General features: G+C 39.8%; 4 protein-coding genes and 1 pseudogene across 6 annotated transcripts; 2 read left to right on the forward strand and 3 right to left on the reverse strand.

The window, feature by feature from the left end:
- The first annotated feature begins 1,431 nt into the window (after positions 1-1,431).
- LOC126611696 (uncharacterized) lies at positions 1,432-9,242 on the forward strand. Of its 2 annotated transcripts, XM_050280076.1 has the most exons (5): positions 2,402-2,547; positions 2,901-5,081; positions 5,252-5,523; positions 5,680-6,276; positions 6,395-9,242. In XM_050280076.1, the coding sequence occupies exons 2-5, from the start codon at positions 2,901-2,903 to the stop codon at positions 8,817-8,819; spliced, it is 5,475 nt and encodes a 1,824-aa protein (XP_050136033.1). In that variant the 5' UTR covers positions 2,402-2,547; the 3' UTR covers positions 8,820-9,242. The 2 variants fall into 2 exon arrangements, with proteins under 2 accessions (XP_050136032.1, XP_050136033.1); XM_050280075.1 differs by having other exon boundaries at positions 1,432-5,081.
- A 416-nt stretch (positions 9,243-9,658) lies between these two features.
- LOC126611703 (NAP1-related protein 2-like) lies at positions 9,659-13,330 on the reverse strand. The gene is made up of 10 exons (XM_050280084.1): positions 13,113-13,330; positions 12,614-12,736; positions 12,460-12,510; positions 12,248-12,322; positions 11,951-12,064; positions 11,796-11,857; positions 11,240-11,297; positions 10,887-10,943; positions 10,579-10,629; positions 9,659-10,007 (listed from the first exon to the last, which is right to left on the reverse strand). The coding sequence occupies exons 1-10, from the start codon at positions 13,239-13,241 to the stop codon at positions 9,954-9,956; spliced, it is 774 nt and encodes a 257-aa protein (XP_050136041.1). The 5' UTR covers positions 13,242-13,330; the 3' UTR covers positions 9,659-9,953.
- A 767-nt stretch (positions 13,331-14,097) lies between these two features.
- LOC126610450 (uncharacterized) lies at positions 14,098-16,472 on the forward strand (annotated as a pseudogene).
- A 457-nt stretch (positions 16,473-16,929) lies between these two features.
- On the reverse strand, positions 16,930-20,456 carry LOC126611697 (DExH-box ATP-dependent RNA helicase DExH18, mitochondrial). 2 transcript variants are annotated; one of them, XM_050280078.1, is made up of 3 exons: positions 17,809-20,456; positions 17,585-17,650; positions 16,930-17,330 (listed from the first exon to the last, which is right to left on the reverse strand). In XM_050280078.1, exons 1-2 carry the CDS (start codon positions 20,217-20,219, stop codon positions 17,596-17,598), a joined length of 2,466 nt encoding a protein of 821 aa, XP_050136035.1. In that variant the 5' UTR covers positions 20,220-20,456; the 3' UTR covers positions 16,930-17,330; positions 17,585-17,595. The 2 variants fall into 2 exon arrangements, with proteins under 2 accessions (XP_050136035.1, XP_050136034.1); XM_050280077.1 differs by having other exon boundaries at positions 16,930-17,315; positions 17,809-20,455.
- Positions 20,457-20,826: 370 nt separating this feature from the next.
- Positions 20,827-23,285, reverse strand: LOC126611701 (protein FEZ-like). The gene is made up of 3 exons (XM_050280081.1): positions 22,709-23,285; positions 22,039-22,340; positions 20,827-21,872 (listed from the first exon to the last, which is right to left on the reverse strand). The coding sequence occupies exons 1-3, from the start codon at positions 22,887-22,889 to the stop codon at positions 21,207-21,209; spliced, it is 1,149 nt and encodes a 382-aa protein (XP_050136038.1). The 5' UTR covers positions 22,890-23,285; the 3' UTR covers positions 20,827-21,206.
- Between the last annotated feature and the right edge of the window lie 2,058 nt (positions 23,286-25,343).

The following is a 25,343-nucleotide window of genomic DNA, read 5'->3' on the forward strand; positions in this document are numbered from 1 at the left end:
GTGCACGATTGAGTTGAAATACTTTCGCAATTGCATTCTGTTGCAAGGAGATATTCTTCTGATTGTCTGATTCTAGAATCTAGACTATGCTCTCAACATAATTGGTGGCAATGGGTAGTGATATGGTTTACCCATTTATATATGTCGTGTTCGTGTCAACTTATAAATTGATTGACTGCATAAATGATATTACAATTATAATATAATAATGGGGGTGGGCATTGGCACGGTGGCACCACTTTTCTACATAACTTTCGAACATGTTTTTGTGAGGTGGACTTCTTATAAATTTTAACGATCTGAACCATTTGTCTTGTAGAATCTTTTGATAGATTATCATTGCTAAAAAAAAAAAAAAGATGAATCCATCACCTCTAAGACATTCATTGTAGTGAAAATGGACGAATACGGTTCTATAAACAAACCCTAAACTCTTAATCCAACGATCATATGGTTTTAGATTTAAGTGGTTTCTGGTAGACATTGATCTTTAGAATGAGTTTTAAAAGATAGACAGTTTGGATTATTGAAATACGTAACAAAGTGGGCCTCACAAAAACATGTGTAAAAAATTATGTAAAAAAATGGTGCCATAAATCCCTCCTTATAATAATACAATAACTCAAACTATTCATAAAAATAAAGGGTAAACTGTCGGTTTACCCCCTGAACTTTTAACTCCTTTCGATTTCCCCCATGAACTTTTCTATTGGAAAATTAAGGACTCAAACTAATTTTTTTAGCCAATTTGCCCCCTACCGTTAGTTTTTCATATATTTCTTCCATATTTCCGTTAAGTGAAACCATGTGCACACCATGTGAGGAGAGTTAAGTCATTTCACTCTAAAAATGATTAAAAACTGAAAATAAATAATAAAAAAAAATTTCCCTCTATTTTTTCCCGCTAATTCCTATCCTCAATTTTATTTTTCCCTCTCATTTCTATGCATGAGAAATGACATATGATGTTATTGTCTTCATACGTAGCTAAGTTAATCTTTTTCTTGAAGCATGTACATTAATATAAGAAACATGTCCATAAAAAAGACTAGGGTTTCTTATATTAATGCACTGCTTTGGAGACAATAGCACCATTAGCATTTGTCAAATTATTAATTTGTTAGAGAAAATAAAAATGGTAGACAATAACACCATATATCATTTCTCATGCATAGGAATGAGAGGGAAAAATAAAATCGAGGATATGAATTAGCGGGAAAAAATAGAGGGAAAGTTTTGTTTTTTTTTTCTTCAGTTTTTTAATCATTTTTAAGAGTGAAATGACTTAACTACCCTCACATGTTGTGTACATGGTCTCACTTAACGGAAATATGGATGGAATATATGAAAAACTAACGGTAGGGGGCAAATTGGCTAAAAAAATTAGTTTGAGTCCTTAATTTTCCAATAGAAAAGTTCAGGGGGAAAATCGAAAGTGAGGTGAAAGTTCAGGGGGTAAACCGACAATTTACTCTAAAAATAAAAAAAAATAAAAAACAAAAAACAAAAAGATTGTACTAAATAGTACACAAGTTCAACATCAACATCCCCAATTGCTTATTCAATGATTGGACTAAATAGTCCTGTCCGGTCTGACGTATGCCCTACATACTGGTTCTAAGTTTCAAACTACTAAACAGTAACCCGCAATTTCGTCCGAAAAAAAAAAACCAGTAACCAGCAACGCTGCCGGCTCCAAGCAGAGCTCACAAATTCCAACCATGTCCTCCAAATGGCGCGCAATCCAGCACCGCCACCGGTACACCTACAACACCGTCGTATTCCCCGCCACCTACACCGATTCTCTGAACTCCCTCCCGCCGCAAATCGCCACCTCAAAGTTCTTCTCCCTCCTCAAAGAGCTAGTCTCTCTGAACTCCACCTACTCCCAGCTCAACCACACCAAGGGCCTCGCCGCCGCTTTCGGCGACGTACTCGCCTGTGGGGACGAAGCTCTGGTCTCCGAAGCGGCACCGTTTTACTTGGAGCTTCTGTTTCTGGAAAATTCATTGCCTCTGCATAAAACTCTCGTCTCTGTTTTGGCAAAGGCGCGAACTTTCCAGGCTCTGATCCGTCGGTGCTATCGGAAGCTATGCGAAGACTACGGCAGCGGCAGGGGGAAGCGGTTCTGCGTGTCCCGGTCGGCCTTATCGGTAATGGGTATGCCAAAGTTGGGGTTTTTGGTTGAAATTGTGGAAGAATGCGCCGTTTTGATTGCATCCGATACGGTTTCGAGCTTGGATACTCTGATTTCGGAGACGAAAGCGTACTCTCGGCCTTCTCCGATCGTTATGGAGCAATGCCAGGAGGCTCTGTCTTGTTTGTATTATCTGCTTCAGCGCTTCCCTTCGAAATTCGAGGAGTTTAATGGTGATTCTGATAATGCTGGTCGATTGAATGTGTTGGAGATGAGCGTGACTGTCGTTTTGAGCGTTCTGAAGTCGGTGGCGTTTTCGAGAGATTGTTATGTGGCTGCTGGAGTGAGCTTCTGTGCAGCTCTGCAAGTGTGTCTCGGCCCCGAAGAGCTCGGCTTGTTTATAATTGAAGGTATTTTTCACCCAACTGATTCTATTAGTAGTTTAGATGCTAATGCTGATAGTGAAAGGAGGAATGCCATTGCCAAACTTCCTTATAAAGGGGATATGTACACCGAAATTCGTAGTTTATCTGACATGAGTAGACTTTGCTTGATACGGGGGATTCTTACTGCGGTTTCGAGAGCAGTGCTTAATACCCATTTTGATGTGTCAAAGGGTAGTTCGAATGGCTACGAGAGTCATACGAGTGGTGGCAACTGTGTTAAGACTATACTGTATGATGGAATTTTGCCTGAGTTATGTAACTACTGCGAGAACCCTACCGATAGCCATTTTAACTTTCATGCGTTGACTGTGTTGCAGATGTGTTTGCAACAAATAAAAACTTCAATGTTAGCTAGTCTTACCATCACATCTAAGGATTATGATCCGATCCCAGTGGAGATGGGAACCCGGATATTGAGGATCATATGGAATAATTTGGAAGATCCTTTGAGTCAAACAGTCAAGCAAGTTCAACTCATTTTTGATCTCTTCCTAGACATTCGATCCACTCTTCGCTGGTCAGAAGGTAGTGAGAGAATAAGGTCATTCTTGCAAAGCATTGCTTCAGATCTTCTTCGTCTGGGTCCTCGCTGCAAGGGAAGATATGTTCCTTTGGGTTCACTGACAAAGAGATTGGGTGCAAAAACTATGTTGGATATGAGTCCTGGCTTGCTGTTTCAGACTGCACATGCGTACATTGATGATGATGTGTGCTGTGCTCTCACGTCGTTTTTGAAGATTTTACTTGAGGACTTGCGTAACGAGTGTTGGAGAAGTGATGGTATTGAAGGTGGTTATGCGCTTTATAGGGGGCATTGTCAGCCTCCAATTTTGTCTGGACTTGCTTCTGGGGTTTCAAAGCTCCGCTCTAATTTGAACACTTATGCTCTGCCAATTTTACTTGAAGTGGACGAGGACGGTATATTTGCTATGCTTGCTTTTATTTCAGTTGGTCCGAGCAAGGGTGAAAGTCAACTGTTATGTCCTGAGCTCTATCGTGGAAACATGGAACTGAGAGTTGAACAGAAAGTGGCCATCTTAGTTTCACTGCTGAAGGTATCTCGTTTACTTGCATTGCTTGAAGGGGACATTGATTACGCAGCACATGAAAATTTTGGTGGACTGGAAACAAATTTCCCCGACCGACATGCTCTTGTTTCTATCAAGGGGATAAAGGTTGAAGTTTGTGTTGAGTGGCTAGTGCTGGCATTGACCCATGTTGATGATTCATTACGCGTGGATGCTGCAGAGACACTTTTCTTGAATCCCAAGACAGCTAGTTTACCTTCCCATTTAGAGCTCATGTTATTAAAGGAAGCAGTGCCATTGAACATGAGGTGTTGCTCTACAGCTTTCCAAATGAAGTGGAGTAGCTTGTTCAGAAAGTTTTTTGCTCGGGTCCGAACAGCCTTGGAGAGACAATTTAAGCAGGGACGCTGGGAACCCCTGGAGCATAGTAACAGCAATGGAATGCATCTTTCAAATGGAAGTGAACATACTGAAGCTAACAGAGCGAGCGATCTTTTTTGTTTCATGAGGTGGTTAAGTTCATTTCTATTTTTCTCTTGCTATCCGTCTGCACCTTATAAGAGAAAAATAATGGCAATGGAGCTCATTCTAATAATGCTCAATGTTTGGTCTATTGTGCCTGCTAGTCAAGAAAAAAATGGTTCTTTATGTGTGGAAGACCGGCTCTATCCGTATAATAAAGGAATGACCTCACCTGATTCAACTTTGTTGTTAGTGGGATCCATAATTGATAGCTGGGACAAGCTGAGAGAGAATTCTTTTCGCATCTTGTTACATTTTCCAACCCCACTTCCTGGAATTTCAGATGAAGGTATGGTCCAGAACGTGATTTTATGGGCTAAGAAATTAGTTTGCAGTCCACGAGTGAGAGAAACTGATGCTGGAGCTCTGACCTTAAGGCTGATTTTCAGGAAGTATGTCTTACAGCTAGGATGGACTGTTCAAGCTTCAGTTAATGTAACTTGTCTTCGTACAGAGTCTGCCATGGAAAACGGAGATGATCAAAATTATAATACTGGATATCCCGTGATGGAATATGTAAGGTCACTGATTGATTGGTTGGATGTTTCCATAGAGGAAGGGGAGAAGGATCTTTCTGAAGCGTGTCGGAACAGCTTTGTTCACGGGGTATTACTCACTCTACGATATGCTTTTGAGGAATTGGACTTCAACTCTGACATAGCACAGTCTAGTATCTCAGGGATGAGACATTCACTAGAGAAGCTCTTGGAGCTTGTAATGCGAATAACTTCTTTGGCACTTTGGGTTGTTTCTGCAGATGCTTGGCATCTCCCTGAGGACATGGATGAAGTGGTTGATGATGATGATTCTTTCTTATCAGAGGTTCCAGATGAGGTGGAGGTTAAAACATCTCAGTTGGAGGATGAAGACAAAAACTACAAACTTGTCCAGAGTAACAGGCGATCAGAACAAAGTGTAATGGTTGGCTGTTGGCTTGCAATGAAAGAGGTAATTAAATTGGGGTTACTTATGGGTTTGCTTTGGAATGCAGTTAATAAGTCATTGATGTGATCAATGCCTAGGATATATGATGTTGTAATACGTATTATGTACTGTCGAGACTAAGGTTTTGTAAATTTACGTCAATGTGACCATGTTATTTTTGCCTTAATTTTCAGGTGAGTCTTCTTTTGGGAACTATCACAAGAAAGATTCCTTTACCAAGTAGTCCTTCCTCAGAATTATTAGATTCAGAAGCCACCTCTTCTTGTGCTTCTGATGCTTCAGTTTTGATGGCTTCCGATGCAATGCTTGATTTGAAACAACTTGAACGAATTGGGAATCACTTCTTGGAGGTCCTTTTGAAGATGAAGCACAACGGTGCAATTGATAAAACGAGGGCCGGATTTACAGCTCTTTGCAACCGTTTACTTTGTTCAAATGATCCTCGGTATGTTTCTGTTTTTTTTTTAAATTATTTTTCAAGTTTGTACATTGTAATATTATATACTATTATGTTATTATTTATTTCGAGGCAATCACTTTAGAATAAGGTTTCCGTGCATCTCATGATTTTTATTTGTTGGATTATGCCGTCCCCATTCAGACTTTGCAAGTTAACAGAATCCTGGATGGAGCAGCTTATGGACAGAACCGTGGCCAAGGGTCAAACAGTGGATGACTTGTTAAGGAGAAGTGCAGGTATTCCTGCTGCTTTTATAGCACTGTTCCTCTCAGAGCCAGAAGGTGCACCTAAGAAACTTCTCCCGCGGGCTCTACGGTGGCTCATAGATGTTGCTAATGCATCTATTGTGGGTCTGGTTGAAACCAACAGCTCTAATGGCGACATGGGTAAATTTCCCTCAATAAAGTCGGGCAAAGTTTTTGAGACTGTGGTGCCGTCAGATATGGATATTAGCAACAAGGTTTCAAAGATCCGTGATGAGGGTGTCATTCCTACTGTACACGCATTCAATGTCCTCAGAGCCGCCTTCAATGATACCAACCTGGCTGCTGACACCTCAGGTTTTTCTGCTGAGGCTATGATTGTTTCAATTCGCTCCTTTTCTTCTTCCCACTGGGAGGTTCGGAACAGTGCTTGTCAGGCATACACTGCTTTGGTACGTCGGATGATTGGATTCCTTAATGTCCAAAAACGAGAGTCGTCAAGGCGTGCACTAACTGGGGTTGAATTTTTTCATCGGTATGATGCCTTGACTAATTATTTCTTACTCTCATGGGTTCTTGCTGAATGCTTTGACATTTTATTAGGTTTTCTGAGTAAACTTTTACATTAATCAAAATATCCTTTTTCCTTGAAGGTATCCCTTATTGCATCCATTTCTATTCAAGGAACTGAAAGTTGCAACAGTGTTGCTTGCGGACGGGATATCTGGACAATCTGAATCCAACCTAGAAAATGCTGTGCACCCAAGCTTGTGCCCTGTCTTGATTCTGTTATCCAGGCTGAAGCCCTCAACAATCGCAAGTGAGACTGGAGATGACATGGATCCTTTTTTGTTAATGCCCTTCATTAGAAAGTGCTCTACCCAAAGCAATCTAAGAGTCCGTGTTCTTGCATCTAGAGCTTTAACAGGCCTTGTATCTAATGAGAAGCTGCCAAGTGTTCTCCTCAATATAGTATCCGAGTTGCCCAGAATAGATGACCAAGCTGCACTGACTCCCGAAGCGTCCCTATTGCTTCACAAAACTGAAATAAGACACCAGAGTTCATATAATTGGATCCATGGAATTCTATTGCAGTTGAGTTCTCTCCTGGATACAAACTGTAGAAATCTGGCTGATTCCTCAAAGAAAGATCAGATTCTTGGTGATTTGTTTCAAGCTCTTTTAGCGCATTCATGGATCGGAAAGCCCAGATTGTGCCCTTGTCCAATCCTCAATGCCTCTTTCCTAAAGTTGCTGGATCACATGCTCAGTATTGCAAGGACTTGCCATACTAGCAAAAAAATTTATGCTCTTCGCAACCTAATTTTGGAGTTATCTACAGAATGCTTAGATGTAAAGGTTTCTAACAGGCGTTCATATTATGATCCAACCATGGCAGAACTCCGACAACAAGCAGCAGTCTCCTATTTCAGTTGCGTGTTTCAAGCATCAGAGAAAATGGCTGAAGATGTTTTGCAGACGCCTCAGAGGTATTCTCAGAATAATTCAAGATATGCAGAGATACCTGAAATGGAAAACTCTTTTGCGGGACTCCAGGAAAGGCTGGTCCGCTCTTTGTCAGATTCAGATTATGAAGTTCGACTTGCAACATTGAAGTGGCTGCTGAAATTCATAACATCAACAGAATCTGGTAACGAGTCCCATGACATCAGCAGTGAGATTAGGGTTATTCAGCACTGGGTCAGAACTAACCTCCAAACGACGTTGGTTAATATATTGGATGTGGAGAAGTACCACAGATGCTCATATTACATTCTGAGGATTCTATTCACTTGGAACACGCTGCAGTTCCAGAAGCTTGGGGATGCAAAATGCACGGAAACAATTTACGTTGGTAGTATGGAATGTGATTCTGTGTTTCTGCTTTGGGATAAGTTGATTTCCTTGTACAAGGTCACAAGACATGCGAAAGCTCAACAAACACTCATCTGCTGCTTCGGAATCTGCATAAAGCGGTTTGCAGGTTTATTTACAACTTCTATTCTTATTGACAACAGTGACTCTGATTGGTTAGAACAGTTGACCCGACTTTATAGCATAATTTCCTTTTTCACCAACGTAATTATGGAACGTAGTGCTTCGTCTGAGCCAATAAACACGCGAATGGCAGCGGCAGAGTCTATCATAGCATCTGGTTTGCTAGAGCAAGCTGCGCTTATCGGTTCCACTGTATTCAATAGCCGAATCCCTTCTGAAAATTCATGCTCTACTTTTGAACCAAAAGAAGCGGTTAATTTCTACGGGCATCAAATACTAGATATATGGTTCACATGTATCCAGCTGCTGGAGGATGAAGATGATGAGATTAGAGAAAGGCTTGCCATTGGCATTCAGGGGAGTTTTACGAGCAAAAGATCTGGAAGCTCTCGTAGTGGAGTAGTTCCGACTCAAGTGGAGAAAGTGATCGGGTCTTGTTTTGAGCATCTATCTTCCATCTTTGGTCACTGGATTGGGTATTTCGATTATCTTTTACGCTGGGTGCTGAATGCATCAAATCGTGAGGTGCCGAAAGGAGATCTTGTGAGACAGGTATTTGATAAGGAAATCGATAATCATCATGAGGAAAAGCTGTTCATCTGCCAACTATGCTGTTCGCAACTGGAGAAGCTTCCGATTTCAAAATCTTGGGCGGCTGACTTTCTGAACAAGCAACAGTTTAGTGATTATCTACGCGATTGGAGACTCAGATTTTCTTGCCAGTTGACTGCATTTGCCAAGGACCGCATCGCGAAACTAGGTGGAGTGCATTGGGTTGGTGGAGCAGGCAACCACAAGGATGCATTTCTGCCACTCTATGCCAATTTGCTCGCGTTTTATGCCCTCTCGAATTGCATATTCAACGGGAAAACTGGTGATAACAAGCATCTACTGTCTGACGTTGCCCAACTCGGTAAAGCTATCAATCCGTTTCTCCGGAACCCCTTGATCTCCAACCTGTATTTGTTAGTCGTTAAATCGCACGAGGATGCTGCTGGCTCCAACGGTGACAACGTGATCCCGAAATTGGGAGAGGATGCAATATGGGATGAATTCAATCCCCATTTTCTTCTTAGTTAAGATGTAAAGTACAATACAATAGCCATGGAGGATTCATATCGTTCACTATTTGGGAGATTTTGGAGAATTTCAAGGAAGTGTTGGCATACACTTCAGCTGGGAATACAGTTGCTATGCATTCCAACTTTCTTATTGCATTTTTTTTTTTAAAAAAAATTTATACAAGCAATATTAGGAGGGGAAGAATTTGAACTCCGAGAGTCTGGTGCAGAAGTTGAATGCTTTTTAGAGAACCGATTTTTCGGCCGGATATGTGAGGAATCTCGGTGATGTGGATTGTCGACGGAGCCCCGACAGTGGTACACAAGCAGTCTTCTTTATTTTATGGCTTTTTAGCCAAAGTGGTTTCCTAAGATTTGTATAACTCTTCATTTTGACTCCTGATATTTGAAATCAATAAAAATTGTCTCTAAGATTGTCCAATATCAATCATGTTGATCATTTCATAAAAAATTATGTTAAATAAGGATCAAAATCACAAAAATACTTTCAATTTAGCAAACCATAGGCCAAAAGGATTTGACAAAAAATTAAAGGTATTTTTGTCATTTTATTCTTATTTAATAGAAATTTTTCATAGAATGATCAAAATGATTGATGATGGACAATTTTATAAACCACTTCTATTGATTTCAAATCTTAAGAACCAAAGTGAAGAGTTATGCAAATCTCAGAGACCATTTTGACTAAAAAAACCTTGTTTAAGGTTTAAGCCCGTCAGGTTAGCTTAGGCGCTCAGTCGATGAGGAAGGGCGGGAAGGGCGGGTCGCTTGGTCGGGATTAGGGGCTCTAAGCCCCGGGAATCGATTCTCCCCAATGTAACGAAAAAACCCAAGATCTTTTAAGCTTTAAAACCTCATTGGCTATAAGATTGAATTGTATAGGCACGCCTACAACAACCATATCCCCGTTAAGCAGGGTGGGCTGTATGAACCATAAAACGACTTTGTGCACCAAAACAAAACCCAAAAGGCCTAAACCATAAAACTGAGACTAATTTATATGCGACAAGTCTGCTGTGGGGGATTAATAAGCTACAAGTCCTCTTCTCTTCCCATGTATCCTACTACAATGGTACATATCGCTGATCGACCAAGACATAATCCATGAAAGAGAAGTCGGCCCGAGAAGAATCTAGCTATCTTCCTCGTCATCGTCGTCTTCATCATCTTCTTCGTCACCATTCTCCTGCACATATGCATTCCGAAGTTGTCAGTCATCAATTCAACACTAATATCCACGGTGATCAACTCTGACTAGAACGAATATATTCTCATAAGACTCGAGGGGATGGGATCCTGTTTTGTGGGGCATGAGTGGGCTGATCAACCAGCCTGTCATAACCCGCCCATGAATATGAAAAGTAAAACCATGCTCCGAAAGCAGAACTGAATTTGCTGTTATGGTTTTGTAACATGTTGGCGTGCCACTGCGTTATGCAAGACCAATAACTCTATTCGGTACAGACAACATGTAGTCACTCAGATTATTTCACAATGCAACCATTTGCCACAGTAAAAGGAGGCAAAACAAAGAAACACAGAGAACCTATCGAATCGTCAACTAACTATGGATATATCACTCGCATGACATGCCTATACAGACTACAGAAGATGTAATTCATGTAAGCATCACATTTTTTCAACATCGGGTCTAACCACAACCCGCATTAGTAAAAAACAATTTTTTTCTGTATGAGTTAGAAAAGAAGAATAATGATGCACACAATATATAGGCAATGAAATTTCATCTTTGTTACCATTTCATCATCTTCAGAATCCTCTTCATCGACCTCCTCCTCATCAGCCTCCTGAAACAACAAATATAAAAAGTTACCCTGCCTGCTAGGGTTAGTCTTGGTAGATAGACTAGCACTCCCAACAAGTCTTGGAGATAGACTAGCACTCCCAACAAGTCTAGGAGATGATAATCCATCCCGTTTGTTCCAAAAGCCTTAAAAAAAGGGATCTATACATGTTACCCAACTACTTTTAAATAAATAAAACCGAAGTGATCGGTTGATGTATTAAAAATAACAAATATACACTCATGAAGAGAGAATATTACATTATTAAAATACTTTAGAGGATTGGGCCATAAGTCGTTCTTAATTATCTCTACCACCTGCAATGTCACAGTAAATGAAAGATCAGTAAAGATTAAAAGGAAAATAAAAACAGATTTTTTTTAACTTCAATTTATACCGTGCAGCAATTGGCTACAGTTAAACCTTAAAAGGAGGAAACTATAACTAAAAACTACACATTGGCAAACAAATACCATTAATTTTGATGGTTATGAGTGATAACCATTCAGGTGATTTTCCTTTTAAAAGAAGCATTTTACATATGAAAAATTAGCATGCACAGATACATACAAGCGTTACTCAGTGAATATAGATAAACAAAAACAGACGTTACCTCATCATGAATTGCATCTATATCTTTATGTTCAGTTTCGTTAAACAAACTGAAGAAGCTGCAATAATTAAAATGCCAATAGGTGAGTCAAAGAGCAAGAATTACAAAATATATATGGTCGTCGTATCCAGTGCACAAGGCTCCCGCTTTACGCAGGGTCTGGGAGAGGTGAATGTCGGCTAGCCTTACCCCCATTTATGGAGAGGCTGCTCCCAAGTCTCGAACCCGAGACCTACCGCTCATGGGAACAAAAATATATATGGGAACAAAAATAAGAAATAAGATCCTCAATGTAATAAATTCCTATGTTAAAAAAATTTGAAGCATTTAATTCTTATTAAAGTAGTATTCAATTGTACCTTTATAAGGGCATACAACATGGAATACATAGCAGTACAAAAGATGTTTTGCTTCTTGGTTCAGATGTACAAAAAACAGGGGTCTCACACTTTATGCCAAGCAAAAAAAGAGGTCCTAATAGCTTATGAACCCTTGAACCCCAGCCTAATAGAACAGATTAGCCATAAACGAACACATAGAACCAAAAGAACATAACCTCTCATCAACATGTGGTCGTTTCTTTCCATTTTTCACGTCAGTAACTCCATTTGCAAGACCCTACACAATTTACAACTCCAGTAAATTCTATGAAGGGAGAAAAGAAGAGAGGGAAAAGAAGACAAGGGCCAAAGTGGCAAATGCGGTGAATACCATGCCCTCCTTCCATTTGACGGGAGTACCAGTAATTTTTGTTGTCTGACCATCAATATATGTAAAAGTTTTTGTCAGCTTTGTATCTTCAAAATAAGGGTTGTCATTAAAGTTCTGAAACAGAGGCATTAGAAAGAAGCATTAGTAAAGAGTAATTCAAACACTATCAGAGAAAAATGGGCATTATATAATTGGAGCAAAATCCAAAATGAACAAAGAAAATCAGCATGCAAAAAGAACAGACAATAGAATGTGCGTGTCCCCAAGGTAAAGTCAACACGAAAACAGGGAGCTTACGAATGTGACGGAGTATCCTAACGTCTTATCATCTTTGAAGTCCACCACATCAATAGACTTTAAATACTTGAAAATCTATGTGAAGAAGAAAAGAAGAGAATTAGTAAACACACGGACTTGATCAATTCCAGTCAGCTGAAAGAATTAAGACGGTAGGAGGAAACACAAAAATTTACTCAAAGTAAAAATCTTTAACAAACTATTTGTCTGACCTTCTGGTCTTCTGCACTCAAAATATCACAAAGTACAGGATGGCTCATGAACTGCGTCCAACAATAATGCACAAGTTATATACATGCCCAAATTATGTATCAACCATTAAACGTTCTAAAATAAGATGAATATGAAATATATCGGATCACTAACAGAAGTTAGCCAAAAGTCAGGAATGGTTTTTATTATCTCATTCCGCTTCACATAGACGGGCCTGCGTATCTCGTTATACTTTTGCTCAATGTCCAAAACCTTGTCATTCTCTTCGTCATCAACCTGTGGGGTGCCAATGCAATTTCAAGCTTCATCAGCATTATATACCAAAATGAAATCTTAAGCTTATCCAATGAACCAAACCATTCTGATATAAACATTGATAGGTGCTCAAGGCATAAAGATAACATATACAGGCAACCAAACGACAAAAATAAATGAAAGATGTAATTAAAAATATGTAAAGCTCTACACGGTGATTGAAATCCAATACAAATAACAAAAATTAAAATAAAATTGAAATTGAGAGCTACACTTATGAGCTGTGATATGCAGACGCTTTATACATACAAATTGCCAATACATATATTTATACACATATATACGCAGCATAGAGAGAGAGAGAGAGAGAGCAGAGAGAACAGAGAGGTTGCAGAACCTTGTCGAGTTCGTCTTGAACCTCCTGCAACTTCTCGACGGAGAGCACGAGCTCCTTGTCAAGGTGATCGGCGTCGTCCTCCGGAGCTCGCTCGGTGAGCTTGGGCTGCTTCGCCGCGTCCGCCACCATCGTGAGAAAGCAGAACCCTAGCTCTGGAGGCAAAGCAAAACCCTAATTTACTCTGGAAAGCGAGGGAAAATCAGCGAGAGGGTTTTGTAATGATTGTTGTGCGTGTGTGTATACGGGAGAGAGGTCTCGAGGGCCTTACAGTCTTTTCACATCCTCACTGTAGTGTTGTGTGACGTGTCACTTCATAAACAACTCCTTTGATGTCCAATCTGTTATTGTCACAAGTTGGAGCATTGTGGCACATCAGAACATCGATATTGATCACGACATGACAATCGTCGTTGATGTCCAATCTGTTATTCTTTTTATAAACCCTAACACTCCGTTTGGTTTCTCGAAAAATTTAGGAAATTGAAACTAAGAATTTGAAGAGGAGAGAGAGGCTTACGTACGTGATCAGAGTGTGACAGAGCCGGTTTATCTGAGAGAATTCGGAGGAGAATTTCGAAAGCCAACGATGTCATTAAGGTAAAGCTGAGGAAGGTGATCTGTTGTGCAATTTTTTTTCCTTTCTGTGTAACGCCTACCAACAGCAATGGTTTGGCATGCCACGATGCGAGGGTTAGTGTGTTAAAGTGTTAGAAAATTATATGTCATGGCTTGTCTTGACATGGTAACTCTCGCATCGTGGCACGCCAGAACATCGATGTTGACCATGACATGACAAGTGTTGTGAATTGTCGGCAGAATGCATGTTATGACACACCATGCATTTTGTCGACAATTCGCAAGGCTTGTTATGACGTGCCACGATGCAAGAGTTAGCGTGTCAAGATGAGTCATTATCCGCCATGCATTTTTCTAACACTTTGCCTACTATTTCAGAATAATTTTATAAAAAAAATATAGGAAATATATGACGCGTTCTTACCGGTAATAACCTTTGTAAATATTCAACTCAAATAATGCACATGTTCTTACCGTTAAAAAGATGCATAAATATTCAGGTCAAATATTGAACGTGTTCTTATCGGCAAGAACAAATGTAAATATTCCGCTCATATATTGTATCCACAGCAGATAGAGTCTCTCTCTCTCTCTCTCTCTCTCTCTCAATCACACACAAATGCATAGAGTTAATTGCCTATATAAATTCTGATTGATTTCTTGTTTCAGAATTTTATGGCTTCTCATTAAGCATGGTGCACGAGTGAGCCAGAGGAACAAATAGTGAAATTCCCAATCTGGTTCGGTCCAGTTCAATGTTGTTAGTATTTATTCTCTATTTGCCTCTTGGAAGCTGGCTCTTGGAATTCAAACTTCGACTGCTAACGTTTATCTCCGTGTCTGCAAAACTGTTAACATTACCAGTAGACAAAGACCTATCAACCTGACAAACTCGCAAGACTAGCGTTTCATATTGCTGAACCCAACCAGTACTGTTAGCCTCAATAAGTTGATTTTCGAAACGTGTAACAACTGTACGTTTGATTTCACATTTCTAACTATCGGTTTTCAATTTTGCAGGTACCAATCAGCATGAATGCCATGTTCAAGAGGCGACGAGGCTTTCTCAAGCACCTGCGAAGCACTTCTAACCATGCAAGATGAAGACACCGCTACTGAAAGTGCTTGTGCATGTGTATGTCCTTAATCTATTAGTACGTTCTCAAGTTTCCATACTGTATGTGTGCGCTAGAACTATTCACTCCAGCAACAAGGCAGAGATTTGTAAATACTTCGATTCTCCTCGTGGATGTGTTAGAGGATCCAAGTGCTTTAAGTTGTATGGATTACGAATACTCAGGCATTCTTCATTGATTTGTATAACAGATGTATTCAACTCTATTTCTCTTGATAACGTAATGTTCATATGTTACTTTGTGAAGCCGATTCGTTGGGTAAGTTTTTTGAAAAAGAATTTGGGCCGATGGAAGATGCCAATCATTTTAGCTCAAATGGAAAACAAGATGCAATCTCGAGGCTCTGGATTTGTCAGATTTAAAGAATATGTCACCATGGCAGGCACGCCGGTCGAAATAAAAAGTCTAATACCAAAAATGGCAGCTGAGTCGGAGAAAATGTCACTTCGACAACAAGAACAAGAGAAGAATTGCAATTGCCAATCTCCACCACTTCCAGTTGCAGCAAAGGTGTCGTCCAGCGAGATGGTTATGGAAGCAAATAAACCCGAACAAGTTCTTGGCTTGATAAGGTAGTCCAAGGCCAACCGAACACATCAACTCAAGCACATAATATCAGCAGCCCCAAGGACAGTAAAAGCATGCCTGTATGGCTTAAAGGCTTGCAAGAAGTGGTTTCCTCGATCGCTTCTTACAACGTCTTCCAAAGCATCCGAGTGGAGAATACGCTCTCTCCTCTCTGAAAAGTGACTTAGAATTGGATCATTTGCGCGTTGGCTTCTCTAAGCTCAGTGACTTCATCAAATCTTTCTCCAACTTATGTGCCAAATCCCAGGCTTCACCACAACCTTTGTCATACACTCAAAGCGCCTTGCAGTTCCCCTTTTATTTGCACATGTTCTTACTGGTAAGAACACATTCAATATCTGATCTACATATCTACACAACTTCTTACCGACTAGAAAATGGGCAACAACTCTCGAGTGAAAAGCAGTATCGAAGTAGCCCTTAAGAACATGTGCATTATCTGAGCTCAATATTTACGAAGGTTATTATTGGTAAGAACGATTCGTATATTTCCTAGATTTTTTTTTATTTATTTTTTCATTGAAGATGATAGCTTGGAGGATGAGGCCTTGGAGCAATCCACAATGGCATTTGGTTTTATTAGAGGCCCTTGCAAGAAAATGGAACAAATCATCGGGATTCTTCCTTGGTGAATTCGATTTCTACAAGGTGAGATCAGCAGCCGGTGAACTAAAAATTACGATTTTATATTGTTAGAGATTTGATATATATTGTTCATATTGGACGCAGGACTACAAGGAAAGCACCTTGGAGGGAAAGTGTTTTGCGTGCAACCAGAACCAGATTTTATGGGCCAACTTCCCCCGCCAAAACTTGCTCTGGTGCAGCGCCTGCAAAGTGCAGGCCATACCGGCTGCCGGTGATTTCGTTCACAACTGCGTGGTGTGTGATGCGCAAGTACACAAACTCATTTAACTTCCGTGGAATGATGAATTCCGGCGTATATCACCTGGTCTTTTCCGAACGAAAGATCAAAAGACGATTCTACACATTTGCTTGTTTTTATCTTCTTTTCCTACTGTAGTCCATTCGTGCAGAAGACATCTCCATTAACCGGTAACAGATGAAATCGTTTGCAGTCAAGGTCCCTGTGCAGAGAGGGGGAAAATGCTGCAAATGGAGGATAAATGACAGCTATAGACACATAGTAAGAGGGTGCAGGTAAACTGAAGATATGCCCGGAAAAAGTTAAAAGGAAAGGCGGGTTGGGCGTAGCGTCTCCTTCCCGTCACACTAGAAAATACTTTTGGACTCCGATCAAAACTGTAGAGTTTGCACTCGAGCAGTAGCCATATATCACCAAGGAGGAAAGAAAATGATAGCAGAAGCGTTCTACTGATATAACTTGTTTTGTTGATATACACAAAAGTAATTACCTTGATCCCATTTGTTTTATGGTTCAATTTCGCTCGATGTTACTTTTCGGACATGTCAAATACAGTAAAACAAAATGACTCACACAGACATAGTTACTTCCCTGGATTGTTTGGTCAACCAACCGGAAATAGGGCTTCTGGTTAATCCAAATCACCGTCGGTGATCTTATAATGCAAAGAATTTACACAATCAGTTAGCCATTATAAGTTATCCCGAAAATGATTAAACAACTCTTTCTTGTCCTTTAATCCTTTAATTTTGAACAATATAGTTGCATCTTACTCGTACTCAGTTGAGATATTTAAACATGTTTCCTATTCTAAAAGCAAACCGCCACCATACTCGAAAATAGGGTGAGCTCATGAGAGTAGCAAACCTGCTGTGTCTTCGTAACACTGTAACTGTTGCAAACTCAGTCCACATGAGCTCCCAGACGACGGTAAAGTACACAGTTGTAGTCTAACATATCTCATATCTGCCCTCATGGTTGTCTATCTCTGACTACTGGTTTGCACACACCGAGTGCCTGCAGAATATCTTTCTGTTGTCAACTCAAACATATTTGGAAGAATACAGAAAGGTTTATGTCAACATATGATATAAGAACCAACACATCTGTACGTGTGACAAGAAGTTCAGTTCAATTATTTAAAAAAAAAGACACAAGGAACTCGGCCAATGAACGTAGTACTTAGTTACGGAACAACTCTACTTCTACTCAGTAATTCGGGAATAGAAATTTCCCTTGCATACAATTGCAGCAGCTATTGAATGTGGTTAGTAGAAAAAAATTACCTGCAAGAACGCTAAGCAGTTACTTTCTCTCCGAGCTCATGTTGTACAGACCGGTCATGCTTTTTCCTATAAATCAGAAGAAATTGTTAGCAATGTGAAACGGTAAGGCAAACAATTAAGAAAACATATCAAAAGATCCCAATGTATACATTTAACAGATGCCTCTGAAATCGATAATATTTGGGAAACGTATAAAAAAATAATCAAAACATATCCAAACTTACTTGTCATACAGCTTGATGAGTGACCTTGGCCTCTCATAACTATTTTGCTTCTGTTCAAGAAACTTTTGGTTCTCTGCCTGCCTTGACTCTGGTTTCCAATTAGCATTGGCTAGAGACTTGCCCAACAACTCAGCAATATCCGAGGCCATTGCCTCAGCCTTCTTCCAGTATGGAAACGTTTCCTTCTTGAAGTGGTGTGACAACCACATATACATAGAACAAACTTGGTGCTTGGTCTCCAGATCCAAGAGCTCCTTATTGTTACGGGCAGATCCCGTTGGTACGCCCATAGCAATGTTGACAGGGAGTTTCTGACCATATGATGAAGCAAACCTTAGAAGATGATACATAGCTCTTGGGTCTTTGATATTAACTGGGGCAAAACAGAAGTTAAAACGATCCTCCAGAGATAGTTCCGGAACCTTCTGTAACATATTTGCAACCTTCTTTATATGATCATGTCGACACAGGAAGTATGAACCATCCAGACGACAATTTTCACTAAAATTTTCAAGTAGCTGGCAGAACGTAACATCAGGAATTTTCCCTGCGAATAGCTCAACCTGCTCAAAGAAAGGGAAAAGGCCCACTTTCTTAACTTCGTCAAAAGGTTGCTTTAGACTTTCAATTAAGTAATCCAGATCATCTAAATTCAATGTGGTTGTGAGTCCGTCTGGATAGATGCTTCCTCTCCGACCAGCTCTTCCAGCAATCTGCTTCACCTGAGACGCTGGAACCGCGACAGTTTTGTCACCATTGTACTTTGCAAGCGTAAAGAACACAACCCTCCTGATATTGAGATTTAGACCCATTCCCACTGCATCAGTAGCAACAAGCACATCGTATTCATTATTTTGATCATTAAACAAATTCGCTTGCTGTCGACGAGTCTCTGGTGGCAAGGCACCATAAATAACACAACAACGATGATTAGTGTGTTTTTCAATTGCAATTTTAACCTCAAATACCTCTCTCCTAGAAAAAGCAACCACACAGTCTCCAGACCGAACATTTTTAAGATCTCCCAAGAGCGTTTTGGCTTCAACCACCAATGGCTTGAACCTCTCATAATGCTGCTCGTGCAACTCATCACCAGTTTCTGAACAGATTTGTCGAACAATGTTCAGAACACTTGGATCTCCGCACAAATGTATCTCGTCAGCCTTCAGCCCAAGCAATGCTCTTGTCCATGCAAAACCTCTATATGGATCTGCCATCATCTGAATTTCATCAATCACGGCAACATCATACATTTCATCAGTTGACACCATTTCAACTGTGCAAGCAACATGGTTTGAGAATGGGACAAATTTCTTTTCTTGTCCTGTGTGAAGACTACAATAAACTCCATGCCCGTTGACTTTATCAAAGACTTCCATAGCCAATAATCTCAGAGGACTGCAGTAAATACCCTTCTTTGCTTCCATAAACCGTTGCAAAGCATTGTATGTTTTACCACTATTGGTTGGACCACAGTGATAAATTATCTTACGCTTCATAGCCCGTGCAAATGGAAACCATGTATGAGGCTTAGTGAGATCTGCTGATTCAATCATACTACGAAAACGCTTGATCTCATCTGGAAATTCTTCTAAACAATATTCAACAAATATAGGAAACAAAAACTTCACAGCATCATTAGATGGACCAAGGGATACCACATATTTGGCAACATCAGCCGAACACTTCTTGAAGAAAAAACTTCGAAACTTGTGCACGGCAGTAGGGAAAAATGAACGTCCAATGTATATTGCAAGAGCCTGATCGCATGCCCAACCCGAATTGCCAAAATTCCGGAATATCTCTTGAAGAGTCTCCCAATCAGCCCGTCTCTGCTTTGCACCCTTTTCAGCATTGCGAAGCTCATGATACAATTCAACAGGCTCACGTGACGCAACCTGCTGAAAGTTCATAGGTTTCGCTGAACTCACATTCTCATCACCATTTTCCGACTCAACAACCATCGAATCACAAACCAGACTGACATTACCCTCATCTCCATCTCCACAATTTGACAAATTGCGAGCACTACCCTCATTTACAAAGTCCAAAATTTTCCCAGCATCTGCATCAAAATCACATTCAGAATCCACCATTCTACTACTACAAACCCCATTATCCTCCTCATCCTCCACAGTAGTCGAAAATGGTTTCGCATCAAAGGTACTGCAGCCTGTGAAATTCGGGCCTTTGGGGGGCAATCTAACCCGAATTAGGTCCCTGAATCCCGTCGAAAACGAACGGTGATTCGGAACATCGAAAGCGGGACAAAATTGGAAATTTGAGGATAGAGAGCGGTCATATGATGCAGAAGAACTAACATGTTGATTCCATATCAAAACCCTAAACCTAGATATGTTCTTCTTGGAAGCATAAATTCGAAACAGAGAACTTGAAGGGCCTCTAGCCATTGTTAAACACTCGCATAAAATGAAAAAAGCTCAAAGAAATGATAAACAAATTTAAAAAAAGCTCAGAAATTTGGGAAAAATTCAAAGAAATAACAAGTGAGTTTGAAATGATTGGATTATATCGAGCAAACCTGAGAGAATTGAGCCAGCGAAAATTGCGAGGAAGTGGATGGTGAGGGTTTTCCCCAGCAAAACCCTAAAACCCAGAAGTTGCTTTTGGGTTTTGACTTTTTGAGGCTGATTTTTCACTCTTTCTTTTACTTGGGTCGGTTTAAGATTATGGGCTTGGGTTTCATCTGGGCCTCCGCATCCTCTTTTTATTACGGGCTTTCTCTCAACTTCTAAAATTTTACAAACGTACGGATTACAAGAAGAAAAATTCGACTTGAACTCACTGCTCTAACTAACTTGGTTAAGTTCAGATCTGTCTAAAATTATATTATTTGAGTTGTCCTCTTTTTAAAAAGACAATATTGTACTTTAGTCTAATATGAACTGTAGGAAAGAGAATTCAGACTCGAGTGCATAAAAAAACATACATATTCTAGCCAATCTAACTATGCCCACGTCTGCTATTCGAGTCATATTCTTGTAAATTCATCTCAAATCACTTTGTAAGGCACAATTTATAGTTATCGGTAATTGGAGGCAGGCATTTGGGAGTATCTAAGGGCTAGTTGGAAAATGCTTTTAAAATGCCCAAGTGCTACATAAATTAAACATGTTGCCTAAACTTGTATGATTGGAATGTAGGAAACTGTACAACGACACTACAAGGACTAGGAGTATGATTTGGATACTAGCTACATGATTACAAGGGGTCAACCACCGGAGGATAAAATTTCGGGTAGGATGTCTGACCACATCATCTGTAAACGCCCCTCATAGAAGTATGAGATATCTTGATATTTTGGTCTCACCCAATGTAAGAATTGCCCTAATCAGGCAGTCCCACCAAATATGTTCTCTTCCGCAAAATGATTTGAATCAAGTGTAGCATTTGTTAGTAGAATAGCTACTAGGACAAGGTGGTGAATAAGAAGGCAGAGTTGGCTTCCAAGCCTCATCATCTGAAGCCAAACTGAAGGGAAAACCAATTGTTCTGATGCTGCTGCTTCCCCACTGGCTTGTACTATTACTACTACTACTACGACTCATGTTCTTCCTGAATCCCCCTTCGTTTTCTGATGACCCTGTGTTTCCTTGCATCTGATTCTGTTGCTGCAAACTGATCAAAAAGCTGGTGAACTGCTGCTGTGAACCATCGAAATCTATGCTCCCCGCGGTGTTGCTTAAATCACCGATTAATGCAGGGTTCATAGTTCCTGACAGTTCAGCCGGCGAGAACATGAGGCTGTTGGGAAACTCTCCATCAAACATGGAGGGTTTCAACACGGTCGGGTTGATTGGTTTGTAAGGAAGAGTGTCAAAGGAAGAGTAGTTTGTGTTAGATGCTTGTTGCAAGTCGTTGTTATTCCAAAACTGCATGGTTGATCCCATGTCGGTTGTGCAAGACATGTTCTCTGAGCTGAACTGTTGAGTGAATAAACCAGCTGCTCTAGGCTCTGGAAACTGAGAGTCCCAAGAGTGAGAAAGTGCTCTCTGTGCCATGGAGTTTGTTTTCTTGAAAATCCTGCAAATTGCCCATGAATCCTGCACACCATGAAGTATTTTAATCAGCAGAGCGATAACATGTTGGCACGAAAGATACAACCATTAATAATGACATGTCGACAGTCAGTTCTTTAATAAAAAGTGAACAATAGTTTCATAGCCCGATTATTTTATTTCGGTGTCCAAAATTTTAACTAGTACTTACATTTGCAGGGAGGCTTTTATCTAAGAGCTTTTTTGGTGGAACTGAATTTGAGAGAGAAGGCAACCGAAACTCGTGCATCATCCAGTCAGTTTTGATCCCTTTTGCAGCTCTGCCTCTGTAGAACACAAGGGACTTCTTTAAACCTATGCACTTGGAGCCTTCCGAAGAATAGATAGGCCGGTCTGTTCCGGTTGCTTTCCAAAAACCGGCTCCTGTGACGCGATTAGGCCTGGTGCTGTTCTTGTATTTTCGGTCCCTCGGGCAGTAGAAGTACCACTCTTTCTCCCCAGTACTTGCCAGCTCTGCTTGCACAGATGAAACACAACTTATAAGTTCAGAGACAGTTGCTATACGCTCATTTAGAAAGTTAAGCAAAAAGCAAAAAGCAAGAAGAATATATGAAATATGTTGAAATTTATTTTAAAAATCCAAGTGCTTCCTCAAGAAGCACCTACTAGGTTGACAGAGAACGCTTCATAAATTTTGAGTTTTTCTGTCTAGTCAAACGAAGGTAGAAGCGTTTTTTGCTGCAGAAAACACTTTTAACCTTTCTAAATTGGCCATAAACATCATAAACTTGAGACAGATCCAAAACATGAAAAGGGCGAACAGTTTAAAAATCTAAACTAAAAGCACTTTATAAGAATGAATCAGAGACAAGTTAGCTTACTTGGAAGATCCCAGGGATCATATTTATAAATGTCAACTTGCTTGATCAGCTCAATGGGAAGAACCCTCTGCTGGATTTTTCTCTTCAGGTAAAACCCTACAAGCTCCTCATCGGTCGGGTGAAACCGAAAACCCGGCAACATCACATCATCAACCTTTTCCATCTCATTCTTCTGCTCCATACTTCTCTTCCTTCTCTAAATCGTAAGAAATAATATATCTCTAATCAAATAGTGGAACAGCTTAAGCTTTTTGGATAAGCACTTTTAACTAGTTCTTGACCGTGAGCTCTAAGAGAAGCACTTGTGAGTTAAAAGCTAACTTCATCCAAAGCTATATATCATGTGCCACCCGGGAGGAGTCTGAATCCGGAGCCTCAGCCGCCCTTTTAGGGTGACTAAAATGGAGAGAAGTAGATTTGCACGAAAATCACTGTTTTGTTAAGCAGAAGCTGAGGGTTTCAACTCTTATAACAACAGCTACCAAGAAAAACCTGAGTAGTCAAGTGAATGAGATTATTATTGAATTAAGTGCTTTTTATTCAAGCTGGTGTGTGCTTCTTGGACTGCATAAGGGGGAGAGGGTTATTTAAATCCGAATTAAGGATCTCAAAGAGTAGAAAAATAAAGCTTTTTTTTTTTTTTTCTGGAATTTTAAATTCCAAGTTGCTTTCACATTTTCTCATAGCTTGATTATAGAAACCAATTCCATTTTTATCTTCAAACCACCTTTAGACAAAATGACAAACAGACGTTCCTTGTCATAATATTATAATTTATTTATTTGAGTAATCTTTATTTTTGGCTTATACCACCTTTTAAATAATCATTTCTTAAAGGCCTTTTTTATTGGCACCCCACAATGTTATGAATACACCCCATTTTCTTTTATTTAGTCTGAATTTCCTTTTCTACCCTAATTTAAATTAGATAAAAATAAACAAACAAAACCAGCACCACCTTCATCATCCCAAAACCTACTCCTTTTCGACAGACCCCCACCATGGCACCTCCATTAACAAAATGATCTCAAGTATACCAAAACATATGCCGACTTACAATTAAACTAACCAATAGTCTCATAGAAAGTCAATTCCTAGTTGACACAGAAGGATTGCTTCTCGACAAGTAGCATTTTTCAAAATTTTCACGGCCATCAAGTTGGTATCCCTGATTAGGTTGATATCGACATTATAAAATTCAATTTTATGGTATTTCATATCCTGCAAAATATTAGCAAAAGTGAGAATTCTAGAGAGAGAGAGAGAGAGAGAGAGAGAGAGAGAGAGAGAGAGAGAGAGAGAACGGCGGGAAAGGGGGTGACTATCATTGGCCAACACCGATGAGGAAGGTGGCAGAAGGGTGAGCGGTTCAGATAGGATGTTAGAAGGTTTTAATTTCTTAACTATTATAAAAAGGTGGTCTTAAACAATGAAAGGACTAATATTGGAATTTCAAAGAATAATTTTGAAGTTAATAAAAAGGTATTCATAAAATTATGGGGTGTTAATATTGGAATTTTAGACAATAAAAAGGTATTCATAAAATTATGGCGTGTTAATAAAAACACCCTTTCTTAAATTCTTTTTTTTGCTAAACATGTAATTTATGGACCAACTTCCCAAACACAACACTTACAAACCCTCTGGTTAGAAGATGAAACTATGAGATGGAGGCTCAGGGCATAAGGGATAAGGGAAGACTTAGGAAGACTTAGAAAGAGATTTTAAGAATAGGGAAGACCTAAGAAGACTTAGAAAGAGATTTTAAGAAAATATATGGAGTACTTGAGCTAATAGAAAACGTAATGACGTTCTAGAATTCATACGGCCAACCTTACTTAGTGGGATAAGGCTTGATTGTTATTGTTGTTTTTGTAGAAATTTTCAGGTCGACGGGTCGATGGCCCACTCCAACAACACTAATATTGTCCCCACTTTATCACCTACCAAATCCGTCAGGTGTGGGGTTTTATCACAAAAACCTCGGAATGAGTTAGATTGGAGTAATTCTATTTAAATTTTTTTTTCTCCTTTACCTCTAGCCGACGTGGGATAATGTGATTCCAACAAAAACCATCATGCAAAATAAAACACCGGACTAATCTTTAATTACACACTGAGACGATGCATGGTAAATTGGAAATAATAGAAAAACGATATATTTTTACTGAATTACCAGTAAATCCAGAAATTACAAGAATATAGTGCTGCAGTGTTGACAAGGTTAGGCAAACAGTGATTGTTTGGGCTAAAATTGTTCTTGGACAGCTCTCTATTTAGGGTAAATTCAGAGTACTGTTCACCAAACTGCTCCACAAGGGGCAGTTCAACTACTAGGGTTAGGGTTTGACCAGTGATGCATGTCATCTGACCTTTAAAGTTACATGTATGCAACAGGGAACACAATACGAACAAAACAAAAGCAAACGGGGTGAAGAAATTGACACATTCCAATCCAGAAGGTTTATTTGGACTCTGAATCGAGTCGTCGGAGACCTTTCGGGTTGGAGTGTGTCACAAATCATGTCATGTATGTGCTCAAGATTGGAATCATATATATTCAGAGAGTTTATCTGCTCTTATGTTGATTATTCACGGATTTTTTCCTCTTCCTAAATTAATGAAGTATGGTAAA

Source organism: Malus sylvestris, chromosome 17 (assembly GCF_916048215.2).
Source record: "Malus sylvestris chromosome 17, drMalSylv7.2, whole genome shotgun sequence".
NCBI classification, from domain to species: domain Eukaryota; kingdom Viridiplantae; phylum Streptophyta; class Magnoliopsida; order Rosales; family Rosaceae; genus Malus; species Malus sylvestris.